Source organism: Xyrauchen texanus, chromosome 49 (assembly GCF_025860055.1).
Source record: "Xyrauchen texanus isolate HMW12.3.18 chromosome 49, RBS_HiC_50CHRs, whole genome shotgun sequence".
Classification (NCBI taxonomy): domain Eukaryota; kingdom Metazoa; phylum Chordata; class Actinopteri; order Cypriniformes; family Catostomidae; genus Xyrauchen; species Xyrauchen texanus.
The window spans coordinates 11,716,932-11,738,797 of record NC_068324.1 but is presented as its reverse complement, the minus strand read 5'-3'; the positions used below and the strand labels follow the sequence as shown (position 1 = coordinate 11,738,797).

The 21,866-nt window shown below is 35.9% G+C and overlaps 2 protein-coding genes across 3 annotated transcripts; both read left to right on the top strand.

Moving 5' to 3' along the window:
• The first annotated feature begins 741 nt into the window (after positions 1-741).
• nt5dc3 (5'-nucleotidase domain containing 3) lies at positions 742-14,936 on the top strand. 2 transcript variants are annotated; one of them, XM_052123349.1, is made up of 14 exons: positions 742-1,096; positions 3,286-3,470; positions 3,885-3,959; positions 4,057-4,112; positions 6,437-6,527; positions 7,644-7,781; positions 8,893-8,953; positions 9,116-9,218; positions 9,407-9,508; positions 10,752-10,788; positions 10,881-10,967; positions 11,309-11,449; positions 11,817-11,881; positions 12,317-14,936. In XM_052123349.1, exons 1-14 carry the CDS (start codon positions 814-816, stop codon positions 12,582-12,584), a joined length of 1,692 nt encoding a protein of 563 aa, XP_051979309.1. In that variant the 5' UTR covers positions 742-813; the 3' UTR covers positions 12,585-14,936. The 2 variants fall into 2 exon arrangements, with proteins under 2 accessions (XP_051979309.1, XP_051979308.1); XM_052123348.1 differs by having other exon boundaries at positions 10,707-10,788.
• Positions 14,937-15,251: 315 nt separating this feature from the next.
• parietopsin lies at positions 15,252-20,134 on the top strand. Its single transcript, XM_052123397.1, has 5 exons — positions 15,252-15,570; positions 16,015-16,343; positions 16,875-17,120; positions 17,290-17,412; positions 19,998-20,134. The coding sequence occupies exons 1-4, from the start codon at positions 15,252-15,254 to the stop codon at positions 17,404-17,406; spliced, it is 1,011 nt and encodes a 336-aa protein (XP_051979357.1). The 3' UTR covers positions 17,407-17,412; positions 19,998-20,134.
• Positions 20,135-21,866: the final 1,732 nt, after the last annotated feature.

The window sequence follows — 21,866 nt, the reverse complement described above, 5'->3', positions numbered from 1 at the left end:
TTATTTGTACTTGTACTATGTCTTCTTTGTCAAATAAAACACATTATAGTTTGAGACTGTGTTAGTTTGAAAATTTTAGAAAATAGAAAAATAAATACAGATCTTTCTGTTGAAAATCACTGTTATGTTTTATAATGTTATTATAGCCTAATTATGTCATACATTTAATTGTCATAAATTGGAATAATCTATTTCTTTAAAAAATAAGCATTAAAACAATTTTATTTTTAAATATACATTTTTGAAAAACAGAGTAGACCCTCATGTGTGTGTGTCTGTGTGGGTGTGTAAGAGAGAGAGAGAGAATATCAGCTATTTTTTACATTTGAATTCAAAGGCACATTATGTTCCAGTCAAATGGTTAACCCCATGGAAACTTCAAGTTCATGATAAATAATAATAACCTTGAAAAAAGTTTGTAAACTTTTTTTTTAAAATTAAAACAATTACTTTCATTCACATATATTCACAGTGCAAGGAAAGTACATGATGGTTATAGCACATGGACATTTTAAATTAATTAAATATTCTTTGTTAAAAATTGTATAAGTTTTTTCAATAATGTATATGGCCGATGGGAGCATAAAGAAAAACGTTATATACTGTATGTGTTTTAATCTAGATTTGAAGATTCTAGCTTTGTATTTTTAATAATCCGTACAGTGATGGGACCTTTAATATGAAAATGACCTATTCAATATGAAAACGGAAGCCCATAAGTACATATTTTGGACGCTGTTTTGTACGTAGACCATACACCTCTAAACGCACTTGCTTGTCGTACTGAAGGCAGGTCTGGTATGGTTCATAAATATGCTGTCCTTGCCCCTTTTAAACCTTGTCCGAAATAAGGAGAATTGTTGGAGATTGATCACACACTTTAAGTATCTGCATACTAGAAGCAGGACATGGTTGGTTAACGGCAGCACTCCTTGGACGATTCGTTCCAGGGGACAGAATTGTGGTCTCATGTCCCAGCGGCAGGTCCCTACGGGGCAACTGAAAGCAGCGAACATGTGCACCGGCTCCTGTAGTGACGAAGATAAGACCAGCTGGCTCTGGTCCGTTTACAATGAAACCAAAAAGCAAACAGAAGGTTAGTTATATTATAATTTCTATTTCCTCCTGAAACCCTGGTCATCTGTTATAGTATGTCACCTATAACAGAGTAAAACTTTTTGGATATTGTAAATGGCAGTGCAGAGATGAGCTGCATACGCTTGTATTTGGATTGTATTATTGAGTATTTTAGAATGTTTTTGTGGTTACAGTCATTGAATGCTGAAAACGTGTGGAGAGAAAAAAAAAAATGCTTAAACCAGTTTAAAACTGGATTGCTCCAGTCTGGCATGATTTGCTGGTTTTATAGAGGTCTTAGGCAGCTTTTCACCTGGCTTGGCTGGTAGACCACTTAGACCAGTGTAGATCAGTTTAAACCATCTAAGAGCAGTACATTTTTAAGCTGATTTAACCCTTGTGCGTCAATTTAAAAAAAAAAGTTACTCAGAGGTCCTTAGAGGACAAAAATGTCTGCGTCCAAAAACTGCCATAATAATAATATTATTTAATATGAAATATTTTTACATTATATTATCCACTCTCAATTAGTTACTTTTTTTTAAACCAACATCAGTCCTGATCATAACTACTAAATATTCATTAATTTTCAGGATTTTAGCCATTTAAATACTAGTTTGTTTACATAATGCCACTGTTGATTTTTACACACAAACACACATGCAAAAAACACTCTGACATCTGTGCCAACACACCCACACAATTTTAGCTCCAGCATTTATTCAATTGGCCTGCAGACAGAAAATAGGAAAAAAGCATGTATTTGCTCCATATGAGAATAATTGCGATATCTGGTGGATAGTATTACAATTGTATATTTTGAAGCCAGGGCTCTGGAATAAAATCATAAAATCACAGAACTCATGATTTTAATCTTTAATGGCACTGGGATTAAATATTGCTGTTAATTGTTTCAAAGGGGACATTTTTGTCCTTAAGGTCCTGAGTGTAACAATTTTTGTGTACACAGTGTATTATAAATGTATTATAGGAAATGAGGTTGAAATATCAAAATTCCCCCAAAAATACTCACCTTTGGCAAAAGTTATGCTGTTGGCCTTAACACAACCAAAATGATCGAAAAAACAAAAATGAAAAAGACAAAAATGTTCCAAAGGTTGTACAAGGGTCGACGGAATAAAGTAGTTATCCAAAAATGAAACTTTTCTCATTATTTATTTACTCATGCCTTCACAGCAGGGCTGTGCAAAAAAAATTAAGAATTTCAGAATTAACTCCCTTTCAATTCATAAGTTAGAATTGTCCATTTCTCACAGGTAGTTTTACTGAAAATTTTACTGAATTGTAGTGACCACGAGGAGGAATTTCAAAGAAATGACTCTCTCTAAAAATTATAAATAATTGAAAACTAAATAGGTGTGGTGTTGGTGTAGTGGGCTAAAGCACTGAACTGTTAAGCAGAAGGTTGTTGGTTCGATCCCCACAGCCACCACCATTGTGTCCTTGAGCAAGGCACTTAACTCCAGGTTGCTCCGGGGGGATTGTCCCTGTAATAAGTGCACTGTAAGTCGCTTTGGATAAAAGCCACATAAATGTAAATGTAAATAAAATGAACGTAGGCATCAAAAGATAAAAGTGTATCTGTACAGCACCAGAACATTGGTTTCATTTAACTTAATTCAATTATATTCAAAATTGGAATCTATTGATTGTATAATATATTGAGCAAATTAGAGCATACTTGGAAATGAAGAGTTCCTCCACCATGGTCTATAAAATGAAAATGCATTTAGATATAGTAAAATAAATGAAAAAATGTCTGTAGGTGGCTCTTTAAACATTGTTACGTTTTATTATATTTATTATTGATTATCAATACTGTATTAATACTGCCGTGTTTGTAAAAGTTAAAGAAATTAAGTTTACATAGCTGTTTTAAGCAGAATTAATCCTCTTCTAGTAAATTAACTTAAAATGTAAATTTTAATTTGATGACTTTTACATATTAGTTTTTTGCCAAAGTATACTTTTTAAAGGGTCAAGATTGGATATCATGTTGTTATATGATTATAATACAGTTATTAGAGCATAAGCATAAAGAGAAGCTATTTTTATAATGAATATGCCATTAAAGGTTAATAATTATAAATTATATATTCATTTTTAGTGTTTTGGTTATTTTCTGCAAATAAAATGTGGATGCAAATGGTCAATCATTTATTTACATCCAAGTTTGTTCTTCCACAGATTTAATCCCTATCATATCAAACAATTTTGTGAACCCCGACACCATCTTTGCAAATAATGAGATGAGTCTGCAGGACATAGAGATCTATGGTTTTGACTATGACTACACCTTGGCTTTTTACTCCAGTCACCTACACACCCTGATTTTCAGCATCGCCCGGGACATCCTCATCCAGGAACACCGAGTAAGAGAACTGGAGATTTATTGTTAGTTTCATACTTTGCATACAAATGATGTCTAATATTATCAAATGTAAATAAATATTGTGCATATTATTAAGGTCAGTTGTATCAATGATGTTGTAATTACGTTACATTAACAAGAAATGCATGTGTATAAACCGCTTTAAAAGCAACTGAACAAATCAGAGATACAGAATACTGTATAGTCACATTGTTCCATTGCTCTTGCACAAATAACTTGTTCAATTGCTTTACTAATGTATGTGTACATGTATTTGCTTACTAATGTTCTAACATAGTCATTACACAGTTATTAAGTGCATATGCAATAAAGGCTGTTAGAAAAATACAGTCTATACACCTCAATGAGTTAATTCTCACAGCAATATCTTCTTTGTTTTCTGTCTCCATTTCAGTATCCTGAGGGATTGAGGGAGTATGAGTACATCCCTAATTTTGTGATTCGTGGTCTGCACTATGACGTTCAAAAGGTATTTGTCCATTTCTGGTTCTAATGCATTTGTGAAGCCATTTTTATCAGAGGTTTGACTAATCTTTACAAACTTTGCTAATCTCATGTGGAACCAGGCCTTACTGATGAAGATTGATGCCTTTCATTATATCCAGCTGGGTACAGTGTACAGGTAGTGTGCATATTTTCTATAACATCTTTAATATACCCTAGGTCACACCTTTTTGCTCTAAAGACATAGGCTGACGGTGAACAAACTGCAGGGTAAGGCTACCATTCCAATTCATAGAAATTGCGAAATAATGTATAGCTGTATAAAGCTGTATACCCTTATGAATGTTCATTTACTTTTAAATAGTAAAATAATTGGATGGTTTAGCATGTTCAAAGGCAAGATGATGCCTTACCACGAGCAAGTAGATAAACTTGTCCCAGCTATCATCTGATTATTATAAAATGCATAAAATACATCTGATATCATTATTAAACTTTTGTTTTTTTGTAATTTAATGTGCTAATTCAAATAACTATTTTCACAATTATTTAATTAAATGATAGACAAGTCAAAGAGATTCATCTTAGAGAAAAAAATATTCTATGAAATACCATAAAGGCCTATAAATATATACATATTTAGACACACATATTTTTAATTGAATGTATGTTATAACAGCAATCACACGATTAAGGTTTTCCACCTCCAAAATCTCAATTCAACCCCTGCATTCAAGACAAATGGTTTATGAAATTGAAATGATCTACTACCAACTGTTAATGTTCACACTCCATACAAAACCTTCCAGACAAATAAATGGTTAAATATTGTTATTTACACTTGTTACGAATGGAGGCAGACGAGGAGAGCGGATCTAAATGCAAACTTACTTTTATTAACTTAGACAATCCTCAATGGGGAAATAAACACAAGACTGAGGAAAACGGGCAGGGAACACACACCAGGCTAACAACATTCAACGATAGACACCGATTGAACAAACAGACAGGGTTTAAATACACGGACAAGGGAAGACAGGAACCTATGAACAACAGAACTCAAAACAAGATAACAAGGTGAATAAACAGAAACCAATGGTAGACTAATGAGGACAGGTGAAAACAATGACAGAGAACAAGAACGCTAACAGGGAGACTGTGGAACTAAACAAGGGACAAAAGTGAAAACTACGGAATACAAAAGTGACAAAAATGACAACCAAGGGGTAACAGTGAGAACAAGACGAGGTAACCCTAACAACACTGTAGGCTATTCATATTAATAATTATTTTAGAAACTCAATATTAGGCTACAGCAAGCGAATGTGTTCGATTTGTTTAATCAGTATAACAGCAAATTAAATAATTGGTTGGAATTTCTCTTTTCTAATGCAGCAAAATACAAATTTAAAAACAGAACTGTTTGGACCTGCATACGCCACAAATGTGGTCCCGCACCTGTGTAATGCAGTTGAATTAAGGTTTTGGAAGTTAAGATAAAATCCAGTGGAGAGAGTCTTCTCAAGCTTAAGCAACGATGATTCATGTATTTTCAGTCATCTCCATGCTGGATCGTTTAGAGTATGATCGGATGCTTATTGATTTATACGTGAATGGGTGCAATTAAAAAAGGAATGTTACAAATATGTATACACTTGTTTCAATGTTACCATAATGTAATAAATATGTATTAATGTAAGAATTGCACTATGTGGGAGCCTGGGTAGCTCAGCAAGTAAAGACGCTGACTATCACACCTGGAGTCGCAAGTTCGAGTCCAGGGCGTGCTGAGTGACTCCAGTCAGGCTTCCTAAGCAACCAATTGGCCCGGTTGCTAGGGTGGGTAGAGTCACATTGGGTTAACCTCCTCGTGGTCACTATAATGTGATTCTTGGTCTCGGTGGGGCGCATGGTGAATTGCCGTGGAGAATAGCGTGAGCCTCCAAATGCACCAAGTCTCTGTGGTTACAAGCTCAACAAGCCACGTGGTCTCAGATGCGGAGGCAACTGAGATTCGTCCTCCGCCACCCAGATTTAGGCAAGTTATTACACCACCACGAGGACCTAGAGCGCATTGGGAATTGGGCATGCCAGATTGGGGAGAATTTTTTTTACATTTTATATCTGTTTTAAAATTTAAAAAGACATTCTGTCATTCTGTGGACGCAGTGACTCAAGAAATTAAAGTTTTAAGATGAATTTGGCCATGGCCACTGATCTAGTGTCAGCTTTCCCTTTACACAAATAATGGAAGTTGGTTTATGAGGTGGGGAAACTGATCCTAGACAGTTTAACGGTGCAGCTAGGAGCTGTGTTATCCTGGAGAGGCAACAATATTTTCTGATCAATATCTAATAATCATTAATACGAACATCATGCTCATGGCCATGGGAAGGCTAAGCCTTGCCCAGCCTTACAGATGCTCTGCCTATTTCTAAAGAGTCTTGCTAAGGAATAGTGTCAGATTTCCATTGCTCACTATTTATGTGAATGTTTCCATAGGGGTCTTAATCCTGTGCCAGATAAGGAGGTCAATGCTATGTATGAGGGTTCCCATGTACCTCTTGAGATCATGAGTGACTACTATGGCAAGGTCTGTAGTCTGGTGTATCATACATTTTTTTAACAGATCTTTGAAAAGAAAACTGCAGTATAGTGCAAAATAGAGGTTGATCGATAGTGGATTTATCAGCCGATAGTTTTTAAAATCGATTGTTAAAACACTTCCTTAGCCTTTCCTTATTGTAATGGACTCAGACATAGAGGCTACAGAAGTCCAAAAAAAAATATCCCAGATGCAGTTTGAGCTTTAGACTTGGCTCCTTTACAAAGCTCTATGTATTTAAGTATATACTAAATTAAGCTTTTTTATATAGCCGATAACTTCACCGGATTAAGGATTTTAGATATACACAGTACCATATTGTCACATTTTATTTTTTATGCCCTTGCTTCAATTTAGAACACTTGATTTATCTCATCAAAATTACCAAATTTGCATTGAAGTGAGGATAAAAATATAAATATAGTCAGTGAATGTTCTTATTTCACCTCTAGAGGCCGCTGTTGTACTGTAGAACCGAGTTGTTCTAAATGTACACTCTTCCAGAATCAGCCAAGAAGAAATAAAATAAACTATCGGCATGGATTTTTGCCGATAACGGATAGTTTATAAAAAACAATATATCTACCTCTATTTCACAATCTGAGACCACTTGTGAATACTTGTTTTATTACAAATTGTAGGCTAGTATTAGCATAATAATATGAGTTAAAAGTTGCATTGAAAATGTGACATGAATTTCAGAATTTCTTTGTAAATGGTATGGACAGTTTTTGCTTTAATGGCTATTACACTACACTATACACTCGAGCTGTTTGTGCAGGTTTCTGCAAAACCTAATGATCATGTTGTCCTTAATTTTAATAAAATTAAGGAAATGGCAACGAAGAAAGATAACATGGTCATTTCAGTTTAATGACCCAGAAATATTGCAGAATCTTAAACATTTCTTATATATTTTACGTCATAACATTACTTTGTTTTACATTTCTTAAATCCTCAAACTTTCATTTTATTTCCAGGTTTAAATTCGATTTTGAATCCCAGACATTTAATGTAGACTCAGATATTTACACCTCATTCAGAAAGAGATACATTTGTCAGGAGAAATGGGTTTGTTTGTCTCTTCCTCTCTCTGGCATACAGAGTTCTCACGGTCACACAATGAAGCAGTTCATGGATATCTTCTCCCTGCCAGAAATGACACTACTCTGCTGCGTTATTGACTACTTCATGAAGCACAATATCGACTACGAACCTGTTCATCTTTATAAAGACGTCAAGGTAAAGTTTCAAGTCAAAGATGTCGTTCAGCTGAACTCATGCATCAGACTAGGAATCGCCTTTTTACAATAAGATTATAAACACTGACAATAGTTAATAATAATGCATTTTAATCGTATAGAACCTTTCCAACATCAAGTGTAGCTCAAAGTGCTTTACAAATCAGAAATTGAAAGTCAAAGGAAGTGATTGCACTAAAATAAAATTCAAATTGTAAGTATTAAGTGTTTAAAAAAAATTATATTACAATTAATTTTTAATAGAAGAATGCAATAATGCAATAGTTTACATGAACTAACAAAGAACAATACCTTTACAACATTATTCTTGTTTATTGTAATTTCCACATATTAATACATATTTAATGTAAGACATTTATGTTAACATTAGGAAATGTATTATCAGCAAACATGAACTAACAATAAGCAGTAATATTGTTATAAATGAACAACCACAATGATAAATGATGTAAAATATTATTACTAATTGTCACTTCATAATACCTAAAGCATTAACTAGTGTTAACATATAGACCCTTATTGCTATGATTCTATGATTCATCTAGTGATTGATGCAAAACAGGTGCAAAAATATCAAAATTTCCCTTGAAATATCAGTTAAGAATGAGATGAAGTGCTGTCATTTTAGAGTACCGCTCATGTCAGAACCTACTAAATCCCCTCCTTGAGTACATATTCTGAGGTTTAAATATGGCTCCCGATGTTGCTATTTAAGTTTGGCGTGAGGAGCATGTGAAGCCAGTCTAATTTTAGAGGACATTTTTGGAAGCGCCATCTGTCTCACATGCCTGGAGAGAAGTGCGGTTACAGATGGAGTGATACCGGTACCACATATCTGTGAAAGAGACACACACTTGTCTTGCTTTTGCCTTCAGTCCATTTCGAAATAGTTCATTAGGAAATAACAAATCCCAAAGGAGAACTCCATGCACTGTCCCTAGAAACATCACTGTCCCCAGATGTAATTAATGAGAGCTTTCACAGGAGGTGACTGGCAGTGTGTCAGGGCTTTGTGTGTTATTTCAATGCAGAACACTGACGTGCATTCTGTGCTTTGATATTCTGCATCTGGTTTGTTTATCTGCTCTCAGGAGGCAATAGGAGATGTCCACGTCAAAGGGATCATGTATCGAGCGGTAGAGGCTGAAATTGGTAATTTTTTAATTTGCCTGGTTCTTGTACATGTACCAACATGTGTTAATCAGCATACAGGACCAGAACTATCTGTTTTATTTTAAAATATATTTTTGCACTATCACTGAAAAAGATACAGTGGAGATGTTCTTGTCACACTTTGTTTTCCTTTTTCTGCAGAGAAGTATGTCTGTTACGCTGAACAGACACATGCTGTTTTACAGAAGCTGTCTAAGAATGGAAAGAAGATGTTTTTGATCACCAACAGCCCATTTGATTTTGTGTGGGTGCAGCCGAGATTTAGTATTTTTAAACCAAAATAATCACATTTGTACTTCTCAATTATAGACTGAAATCGCTCGAGAAAGTCTTTCCCACTACGCACTTAAAACAAAGTCATTGTGAATAATTTTTTTGTAATGCTCGACATGGTTACTTTGTTTAGAATGTCTTTTGATTTCCGTATTGTAGAGATCGTGGCATGAACTACATAGTTGGAAAAGACTGGCAGGACCTGTTTGATGTTGTCATAGTGCAGGCTGACAAGCCAGGCTTTTTCAACGACAGGAGGAAGTAAGTCCCAGAAACCATGGAAATGTCCGTCCAAGTAATTTCACCAGCTACTGACTTTGAATTGCTCTTACAAATGTCGATAAATGTTTACGGCCTATTTACAAAACATAATTACAGCCTTCCAAACAGATTTCTTTAAATAATAACAAATTACCTTCATGGAGATATTAAAAGTCAACATGAAGTCAAAATTGACCTTATTTACTGATTATATGTTCAAGGTTTTATAACAATTTTAATGCATAATTCATAGGTGCATGCGACTCGCTCCTCTTCTGAAACATCTTTCTTTTGTGATGAAATCACATAGGCTGAGTAGGCAGGGAAATAATGTTAACCAATAGACAAATAGCTCATGAAGCATTGCTTTAAGCTACTGGTGTAGGTAATTCGGTCTTTCTAAAATCTTGTAACACAGTAATTTAATGCTAGACAACAATAATAGCAAATTCAACAGGTTTGAAAAAGAAGTATTATCATTGGGATATGTTTCGATGCTCTTGAGGGTTCAAAAACCAATCTTTTCAACTCAATTTTGTTTGTTTTGTTTTTCTTTTTTTTTGTTCTTTTCTGTTTTGTTTGGTTTTTGTTTAATTGTTTTCTTTTGTGTTTTGTTTGTTTAGTTCTTTTCAGTTTTGATGGTGTTTTGTTTAGTTCTTTTATGTTTTGTTTAGGGCTTTTCTGTTTTGTTTGTTTAGTTCTTTTCAGTTTTGTTTAGGGCTTTTCTGTTTTTTTCTGTTTTGTTTAGTTGTTTTTTTCTGTTTTGTTTGTTTAGTTCTTTTCAGTTTTGTTTAGGGCTTTTCTGTTTTTTTCTGTTTTGTTTAGTTGTTTTTTTCTGTTTTGTTTGTTTAGTTCTTTTCAGTTTTGTTTAAGGCTTTTCTGTTTTGTTTGTTTAGTTCTTTTCTGTTTTGTTTAGGGCTTTTCTGTTTTTTTCTGTTTTGTTTAGTTGTTTTTTTCTGTTTTGTTTGTTTAGTTCTATTCAGTTTTGTTTAAGACTTTTCTGTTTTGTTTGTGTTTTGTTCTTTTCTTTTATGTTTTGTTTGTTTAGTTCTTTTCTGTATTGTTTTGTTTTGTTTTCCCAGTCGAGTATTTTGTGTTACATTACAGAAGAAAAAGAGCACTGCAAATGCTGTTTCATGTTGACTTTAACCATGCCAGCTTTTCTTTGATGCTTTGTGTATTTTTCTGGTAACTAAAGACCATTCAGACGGGTTACTGATAGAGGTGTGTTGTTATGGGACAGGATTCACCACCTTGAGAAAGGGCATATCTATAAACAAGTAAGCGTTTATGCCAATGTGCTTTCTGCAAGCTTTTTCTACTTAATACTAAAAATCAATGAATGTGATCGGTTCCCTTCATCTGTGTTCAGGGAAATCTGTATGAGTTTTTGCGGCTTACAGGCTGGAGGGGCTCAAAGGTCTTGTACTTTGGAGATCACATTTATAGTGACCTTGCAGTAAGGATATATTTTTTTTGTCTTCTATATGAACAAACAATTACTTGCTTTCGAGGTTGTTAGCTGAATCAATGATGCAACACAAGGCTGTTTTTGTGCCTTGGTGCTTTGTTGTCTGATTTGATCTGTAGTGATGTGCTGTTTATGTGTATGTTTGTGTAGCAAATGGGTGGTGGTTTGGCTTATTAGCAAAATGCAATTTACAAGTCTGAAAGCAAACATGTCTCAACAGGCCATATACACATATTTTCATATCTTTTGAAAAATGTGTTTTGGGCATATGATTATTACAAACAATTATGTTATGAAAATTATGTTATAAATGATGTCTCTACACATAGGACCTAACTTTGAAACATGGTTGGAGAACAGGAGCCATCATTCCTGAACTACGAAAGGAGATTAAAATCATGAACACTGAGGAATACGTCCACACTATGACCTGGCTGCAGGCCCTGACTGGGCTGTTGGAACAAATGCAGGTCAGACCACCATGGGGGGGTGGGGATGTGGTGGGGTTGGGGGGTTAAGGCAACATCCATAACATCCGTTCGCATCCAGAACCCATTTACTTGTATAATCTAATGGGTTTAAGAATTTACATTTCCGCAGTTTTGATTTCGTTGACATTTAATGATATCTTCCAGTTCGATCCAATGCAAATACCCAATAAACCTCTTAAAATGTATACGATTTTTCATTTGAGTGTGTTTGTATTTAGTTTTCTTGTGGTCAAAGCATTTGTCCACTCGCTTTAATACAAAGTTGGAACTTAAAGCATCAGTGTGAGAGTGTCTGCCCGATCTGCCCTAGTCATAAAGAGGTTGTGTATCTGTCTTTATCTGGCAGGTGCACAGAGATCCTGTGTCACAAACAGTGATTCAGCAATGGATCAATGAAAGGGAGGATATGAGGTAAATAATCTTTTTTATTTTAGACGATCATGACGTTTAAAATCAATCAGTAATTTTTCTTCCTCTTTCCAATGTGTAGACGACATATAGTAAATATACTAAAAGGGATGGTTCACCCCAAAATTAAAATTCTGTCATCGTGTACTTTGCTTTATGTTGTTACAAACCTGTTTGGCTTACTTTCTTCCATGGAACACAAAAGGAGATGTTAGGCAGAATGGTCAGGCCGCACTTTTCCTCCTTTTGTGTCCATGAAAAAAAGGATAATGGGTGGCTTAATGATTACATAAGTTTCTATCTGAAATGTTTTATAAATTGCATTGTTACTATCAATGTTTGTACGCTATATGACCTTGCTTTAGCCCACATGTAAACTATGAGGTAGTTTTGATAACTAGTCCTTAGTGGATCCCTCAATGCTACTTTTTTTGACAGGTTACTGACCAAAGACATCTTTAATGGCCAGTTCGGGAGTCTTTTTCGTGCATACCACAACCCGACCTACTTCTCGCGCCGCCTCTCACGGTTCGCTGATATCTACATGGCTTCCCTCAGCTGTCTGCTGAACTATGACCTCCAGCACACCTTCTACCCCAGACGCACCCCCCTGCAACATGAGTCGCCTATCTGGCCGGAGCAAACCAGCACCGGAGCCATGAACATCCCCTTCCAGAGCCACAGGACAAAGACTGGATCAGAATAGAGAGACTTAGAGAGATAGTTTACCCAACGATTTAATTTGTCATCATTTATTCACCTCTTGTCATTCCAAACCCGTATGACTATGTCTCAGTCACTGTCCCCTTTCATTGTATGGAAAAAAATCTGATTAACATTGAATGAGTTTGGAACATTTTAGGGGTGAGTAAATGATTACAGAATTTTTCATTTTGGGTGAACCATCCCTTTAATTGAAAGATGCTTTATTTTGTTTGTACCACAGAACAACTATTATATGTGTTTTAATAGATCAGGCATCATACATCAAACTTAAAGTATATTATCAATGTTCTGGAGTGGCTTGCATCTGTGTATTTTGGGTTAGGCGTGACTACGTTGCTCAAATGTGTAATATCTGCATTATGTAATGTTTTCTTATGATGAGGTAAATCCAGATTTGCTACATTTTGTATATTACTCAAACGGTTGCACACATTTGTCGAACTCAAAGGGACAAAAATGGCAAATCTGTCATCTCATGTCACTAAAAACAGAAAATCTCAGAATTCGTTGAGCCAATGTTGCCATGTTGGGCTGGTTGGTATGGGATAGGAGAAAGGAATTATACACTTCATCTTTAAGGGTGAGTTAAGGATGACAGATTTGCCATTTCTTGGTGAACTTGCATTTGAAGAATTAGATTCAACTATTAAATGGAATAAACGGTCAATGTTTTATTTTTATATTTGAAGTTCTCTTGATACCATGTTAAACAGATGGGGATTAACTGCCTATACATGGACACAAGCGTATTTAAATTTGTTTTAGCTGATAATGTGCCTCATATAGTTTAGATTATTTATAGTCTATATTTGTTGAAGTTGAAGTACTGTAGTTTTGTTGTCGTCATTGGCCTTCATACATCCACCTCCAATATCTTTATTGAAAGAAGGGAGTGAACACTTGAAGTCACACAAGCCAGACTCCTTTTCTTGAGTACTTTACCTGTTGAAGAGCAAAATATGAAGTCCCCTTTGAGCTGACCTTTGACCTTTCCAAAAATAAAAGCACAGGTTTCTGATTTCTGAGCCAACTGGATCAGATTTTAGATTGATAATGAAGAGAAACATCTATTAGAACCAAAGGGGAAACTCAGGAAGACTGGCAGGTACTAAATATACAGTATATGTATAAATATACACAGTATATCTTGAAAGGATTTCGACAATTTCAGTGTTCAATGTTTTAAAAGCCTTACATACTGTGTTTTTTCAATATATGACAATAATATATGTTTCTATCAAAAGGTACACATTGTGTGATATTTTAGAAACTACAATTATAGCAGAATGTTATAGGTTGTACAGGTCATGTAACTCTTAAAGTGAACTCTTATTTAACATAATGGCTTTTAAAAGGATAGTTCATCCAATAAATGATCATTTACTCACCCTCATGCATCCCAGATGTGTATGACTTTCTGTCTTCTGCTCAACACAAAGATTTCTAGAAGAATATTTCAGCTCTGTTGGTTCATAAAATGCAAGTGAATGGTTACCAAAATGTTGAAGCTCCACAAAGCACATAAAGGCAGTATGAAAGTAATCCATACGACTCCAGTGGTTAAATCCATGTCTTCAGAAGTGATATGATAGGTGTGGGTTTAAAAACAGATCAATATTCAAGTTGTTTTTAACTATAAATCTTCACTTTTGCTTCCATGTTCTTTTGTTTGTTTTTTGGTGATTCGCATTCTTTGTGCATATCACCACCTACTGGGCAGGGAGAAGAATTTATAGTAAAAAGGACTCAAATATTAATCTGTTTCACCCACATAACATCACTTCTGAAGACATGGATTTAACTACAATGCAGTATGGACCTACAGAGCTGAAATATTCTTCTAAAGATCTTAATTTGTGTTTGCAGAAGAAAGTAAGTCATACATCTCTGGGATGGCATGAGGGTGAGTAAATAATGAGAGAATTTTCCTTTTTAGGTGAACCATCCCTTAAAGGCACTACTTCCTGCATGGTAAATAATAGATTTTTTTTTAAACTTTTATCATTTTAAATTTCACTGTATTTAAATGAACAATTTGATCATGCTGTAAAGACACTATCATTGGATGTATCATGCTTTAATGACATTTGAGTGTAGTTTTCTGTCTACTTACAGTGAATAGAATGAGCGAATATGACTTTGCCAGTTTTTTTTTTTTACACTTACGCCTTTAATAATTATTGTCAGCATTGTTTAAACTGATATGTATTTTTATTTCGTGTTAATCTTTTTTTTGAAGTGTATTTGTGATATTTATTACAAATTCTATCAAAATAATTATTTGTCTCTGCATTATTATTTTGTAATGGTTTGTTATGTGCTAATGATAGTAATAGCTGAAATATAACATCCAATCCTAGCTGCTATGTCCAATTGTCTTTTTTCAAGGCCAGTTTTATTAATAAGATGATTCATTAGGCAACACAAGGTAATTTGACAAATGGCTTGTTACTGAGATCAAGAGGATACGGGTGACCAGATGCTTCAAATTACCTCAAAGTGTTTTACTGATATAAAGAAAGATATTAGGTATTAGGTGTAGCCAATTCCTGATCCCATTATTCAAATCCAATAATATGATGGCCTGATCAACTCTGAACAAAACACAGCCATCTGACTTCAGGGTTGCCAGACGTCAAACTCAACCATGGAGAGCATCAATCCAACAGATATGGCCATGACAATACAGCCTACGATTTTTCCACGTGTGGGCTATAGCATAATTTCGTACCTCATGTTTATAAACACATTACTTTCTGTGTTTAATAACTTGTTGGTGATCACCGTAATGCTTAAAAATAAGCATTTTCTCAATGCGATGAACATCATCATACTCAGCCTTGCTGTGTCAGATCTAATGATTGCCACATGCGGTTCTGCGATTGTCACCATCACAAATTATGAAGGATCTTTCTTTTTAGGGCATGCATTCTGTGTTTTTCAGGGTTTCGCAGTGAACTACTTTGGTGAGTAATTATTTAACTTTTCATTTGTTTTATGTTCTAAGGTTAAGGTTTTTAAATCAGGGGTCTATGGATTTTTATCTAATTAGTATCAACAGTTACATGAATTACATGACAAAATAGCCCTGAAATGGATTGGCCACCTGTCCAAGGTGTTTCCCCACCTTTGGCTTGGGACAGCTGTGATAGGCTCCAGCACTACCCATGACCCTACATAGGATAATTGGCTTTAGAAAATGGATAGATTGATGGAAATAATACAATTGTAGACAACAGACAGCATTAAGTCATTTACTTGTGTAAACTATTATATACTTGTAACTAGCTTTAAACAATAAATTACATTTTTGGGGGGGGGGGAATACAATGTCTTATTTCGAAGATACTGTAAAACTGACAACGTGAAATCTTCATCTTTTTAGACAACCATTAATGTCTTCTCCCTAGGTCTGGTGTCTCTGTGGACACTTACCCTACTGGGATATGAGCGATACAATGTTGTCTGCAAACCCATGGCAGGCTTTAAGCTGGACATCCGCAGGAGCTGGTTGGGTCTGATATTCGTCTGGACCTATTGCCTCTTCTGGGCCATCCCACCGCTGCTGGGCTGGAGCTCGTATGGGCCAGAGGGTGTCCAGACTTCCTGCTCTCTAGGCTGGGAGGAAAGGTCCTGGAGCAACTACAGTTACCTCATCTTCTACACCATTTTCTGCTTCATCCTACCCACTTCTATCACTGTATACTGCTACTGTAATGTCCTTATCTTCATGAAGAAGGTAAGCTGCACTTTTCTTAGTGCGGAGCAATAAAATATGAGTCATTTGTTTATGCTGATGCCTTAAAGAAATGACCTCATTAGTGGGGTTTTAGCTCCTGTGCCAAGACTACATGTGCATCTATTCATATAACTAATTCCTTCCTTCTGTCCCTTCTTCATATCCTACATTGTTCCCTTCATTTCCTTCCTTCATTTGTTTTTGTCTTTTCCATCCCTTCCTTCTTACCTTCCTGATATCTTTCTTTCTTCCATCTCTTTTATCCTTTCCTTGCTTCCGTTCTCCCTTCCTTCCTATTTATCTTTTTTCCTTGATATCTTCCATCCTTCCTTTTTATATTTTTTCCTTGATAACTTCATTCCCTCCATTGATTTATTGATATCTTCCTTCCTTCTCTACTTTATTCCTTACTTTCTTCTTTGTAGACAACTCTTAATCTTCAATGCAGATGATTCCCCATAATTAGTTTAAAGGGATGTTGTGCATTCAAGACGTTTCACTCATGAACTTTCATTAATTTCCCTTTCTCAGATCAACAAAAGCATTGAGCTTCAGGGAGGTAAAAACAGCCTGCAGGAAAATGAGCATGCGGCCCAGATGGTCTTAGCCATGATAATAGCCTTCTTTATCTGTTGGCTGCCTTACACGGCCATCTCGGTTGTTGTAGTTGTGGCTCCAGAGATTTACATCCCACCTCTGGTGGCCACCATGCCTATGTACTTTGCCAAGACCAGCCCTGTTTACAATCCTATCATCTACTTCCTGACTAACAAACGGGTACGTACTGTTTATTTGGCCTGTTTCTCCATGAGAAAATGTTGTACAATATACAGTATTTATAGTAAGTTACAATAAATGACAGAATAGACTAGTACATTAGTCCTACTAAAGATTGGAAAACTTACTACTACCAGTTATGCCCTTAAATATGTTTATTGTTGTCCAGTTCCGAGAAGCCTCTCTGGAAATACTGTCTTGTGGTCAATACATCCCCAGAGACACTGACGCAGGCAGTCTAAAGATGTGCTCATCGCAGAAGAGCAGCAGGGTCATTCCAGTCTGATCTGAGGTCTGTGAATTTCAAGTACTGTATTACTATTGTATGTACAGCACAGCACCATTATGCTTCTCCGATTTAATGTCAGTGAAGCTGAACAATGAATGAAGCTGAACTCCATGTTTTTGAGGATGTTTACACATTTCATATATGTAAATGAAGACACTACATGATAAGGAATTTATAGGACTCATTTTAAATAATGACTAAAAAGGTCACAATGTTAGAAGTGAGCATCTTAATCCCAGATTTAGAATTACAAAAGACATCTTGAATAATGACAGTAAAACCTTTCCTAAATTAATCTCCTCTACATAAGATTACCAATGTGATTACTATGACAACCAGAGCATAAAATACAGCCTTCATTAAAGAAGTTTGCCAATGGTGTATATTCTATTAAAACACAAAAAACAAAACAATGCTCACTTTTGTTTTTAACCCAATGTTGCTTGAAACTCAATTAAAATGTGTGAGCCTCTTAGTCTAAACAGAGGAGGGTTCATTATTCCATAGTTAAACTGATGGGTATAAATACAGTACAACATATCAAGTTAAAACCTCAATAGCAGAAATACAAGAAGGGAAAATAGTTAAATCAAACCCCTTGGATTGTGCTGTAATTGGCATCACTCTGCCTGGAAATGACATCTAGACTAGAAACCAGCAAATTGCCTGATAAAACAAAAAAAATCCCATGTGACCAAATACCCTGCAGGGTGTTAATTGAAAAACGCAAACAACCTGAGAGCCATGGTGATGTCTGTTAGGGTTCAAATTAAGGCTTTATTACAATCGACTCTCAAAAAGCAGGATACAAGCTACAGTGTGAAATGAAAATTGGAACTTTGTAATATTTTTCAGATCGAAATGGAATTTAAAAAGCCATGGAATTAACCTATTTCATCCATACTTGATTGAGATGAAAAATAATTTCACCAATGTTCGAGGACAAGTCAACGACACATGGCAAAACACTGTAGAAGTTGCATTCGTGGCTGCCAGTTGTCTAGCTTTGCTTGTAACTTTGCACATAGGACTTCTCGCTAATTTGTTCGTGACATGGGCTGTGCACCACCAGAAGTCGCTTCAGACATCCAACAACGCGCTCCTGGTGAATCTGGCTATTATTGACATCCTGAGATGCGCTATTGATTGCCCGTTTCTCCTCAGTATCGTTTTGAGCGCACGAGACCTCGGGCTTTTGTTTTGTAGCGCACAGATTGCGTCTTTTTCTCTCATCTGTTGCGTACAGTTACTCACGTTGGCGTGCATCAGCGCGGAGAGGTACCAAGCCATCGCGCATCCGTTTAAAACAACCGAGCGCCGAAAACGGATCACGGTGTGGATTGCCTTGACCTGGGGGGTCCCGATCTCCATATCCGTACTGTGCGTGATTTTCGCGAAAGACTCGTCGGTGTACATCAGATGCAGAGGTCTTCGCATGGACACTTTGGACTCGTACGACACGTTTGGATTTTATATTTTGACTCCCGTCTGGTGCGTGTGTTTGGCGGTCATAATTGGATTTTACGCGCGGATATTCCTCCTAGTGAAAGCGCACAGCAGGAAAATATTTGACAAGGGGTCTTTTCTACCACCTGACAAGAAGAAAGAAGATACAAGGACGCACAAAGAGGAAACAAAGACAAGCGCTCCAGAAAAGGCACAGATAGTAGATACAAATGACTATTCAGAGCCAAACGACATGAATGAGCATGTCAGAAAAACCAATACCAATTCCTTAGATGTTAATATGCCAGGCATTGTGTCTGAAATATCCAAAGAAACTAAAGTAACTTTTACAAATGAACTTCTCAATGAAGCATCCCAAGTTATAGATCTAGAAGGTGTTGCGGAGCCAAACACGCACCAAGATACTTCTCCAGAAACCTCATTACCAACCAATGGAGAAGGAGGTTCAGTGGAGCCAAATGCTTTCCAAGGTACTGCTCCAGAAACGTCCCCATCCTCAACATATGGAGAAGGTGGTTCAAAGCCAAATGACCACCAAGAAAGTGCTGTAGAAACGTCACCAACAACAAATGGAGAAGATGGTTCAGAGCCAAACAGCCACCAAGACAGTGCTGCTGAAACTTCTCCTACATCAACTAATGGAGAAGGTGGTGTGGTAGAGTCAAACACCACTCAGCATACTGCAGAAATGTCTCCAGCATCAAATGAAGAAGCCAAGACCACTAAAGCTCCACAGGAGGAAGAGGTGGCAGGTGCCGTCTGTATAATGCCGTCCCTTGCTCAAAGGGAAAGAGGGAATGCAAAGAAGGAGAGCAAACTGGCCAAGCGCTCTGGATACATCATTTTAACCTTCCTTGTATTTTGGGTCCCACTGATTGTGACGGTGGTCTCGAATCACCTCTTTTACCACAACAGCACTTTAACAGTGAGTTTAAGTGTATCACTGACAAAAAAATAAAAAAATCTTTACATTTTCTTTTACTTTACAAATCAACTTTTGGTTACAAGCCCAGCTCTAGGCTACATCACTATTCACTGTCAATACTACTCCCAAATTTTGCATGTCTTGTATAAGATCTGTAGCTACTAATTTCATGGCACATATGTTTTTAATGTTTCAGGTGGAGGTTTTTCAAGAGGTGGAAATGTTAACCGTGTCTTTGGTCTGCATGACATCTCTCACTAACCCGATCATCTACGCAGCAGTCAACCCTCAGTTTCGTACAGAATTTCACAATCTGAAGACTAAATGGAAAGCGTTTTTTACAGGTTCATAGATTTGCTACAATGGTTATGACATTTTCTTGTATGCGTTCAGTAAATAAGGGCAGCCACTATGGTGGTACACTCAAGAACCTGCAACTCAAATTAAAATGTTGTCATTTTGGGCACACAATTGATGCATAAGGACCTATTGTGTAACTTCTCCTTAAAGGAAAAGTTCACCCAAAAATGAAAATTCTCTCATCATTTGATATGTATGACATTCTTTCTTCTGCACAAACAAGATTTTTAGAAGGATATTTGAGCTCTGTGCGTCCATAAAATGCAAGTGAATGTTGGGCAGAAGTTTGAAGCCCAAAAAGCACATAAAGGCAGCATAAACGTAATCCACGACTCCAGTGGTTAAATCCATGTCTTCAGAAGTGATATTATAGGTATGGGTGTGAAACGGATCAATATTTAAGTCCCTTTTTACTATCAAGCTCCTCTTTCACATTCTTCTTTTGTTTTTGGCAAACTGCATTCTTCATGCATATCACCACCTACTGGTCAGGGAGAATTTATAGTAAAAAAGAAAGAAAGTACTTAAATATTTATCTGTTTCTTACCCAGATCACTCATATTGCTTCTGAAGATATATGGTATATTTAACTACTGAAGTCACATTGATTACGTTTATGTGGCTTTTATATGCTTTTTGGAGCTTCAATGTTCTAGCCAACATTCACTTGCATAGTATGGACCTACAGAGCGGAGATATTTTTCTAATATCTTTGTATGTATTCTGCAAAAGAAAGAAAGTCCTTATTTTTTTGGGTGAACAATCCATTAAAGATACAAATATATACCTAAAACAATGGTACCACCCTAGTGACGACTTTGACCTTAAACTGTACCTCTTTTTTTGAGTGTGTAGTATAAACTTGTGGCATTGTCAGAGCTTTAGTCCCACTACGCCAAACACTATTTGTATTCAATGTAGTCATATTGTTCATTTGTGTTGCTTTACGCCAATGCCTGAATTGGATGATGCTGTATTAAAAGCACTATTCTATAACACTATTTATAGAATGAAATAGAGATTTAATGCATATTTTGGCACCTTGGAAATCCAATATATTCTACACAGTGAGTTATAAAAGATAGCTTTGCTACCTTCTAATGATACCATAAACATTCCAACTAACCTGTAAAACATTTTATAAACAATGATCAGCTTTAACCTTTGGAAAAAAATAAATAAAAGTTGTGCATATGGATTTTTTTTTCTTTTTCAGATTATTAAACAAAACATATATGATTAAAACCTTTCAAGCTCATAAATCTAGTATGAAACAAAGGGTTTGTAATGATGTGATAGAAGGGTCACTGCTGTAGGTTTTACTATTAACATCATGATATCCTCTTCCTCTCACATATGATAAAGAGAGACAGAAAATGAGAGGTTGAAGATTAAGTGTCTCTTTTAGGATCCATAACCTAAATTTACTTTACATTTCTATATCTTATATGCCAGCAGGAGATGGGGTGAAAAAATACAGTGCAAGTAAAATGAGATACACCACCACCAGAGCAGTACCTATGAATACATACAAGCAAGGGAAGGGGATTTTACCACTTTGCAAGCTTCAAATGGAATCTACAAGGTTTTAAAAGAAAAAAGGAAGTAAAGAATGACTGCGGTAGTGAAAAACAATTTAAGCAAAATTATGAGTATACAATAACAATAGCAGTTTTATTTCTGTAAGAGTCTGGATAAAATAAAC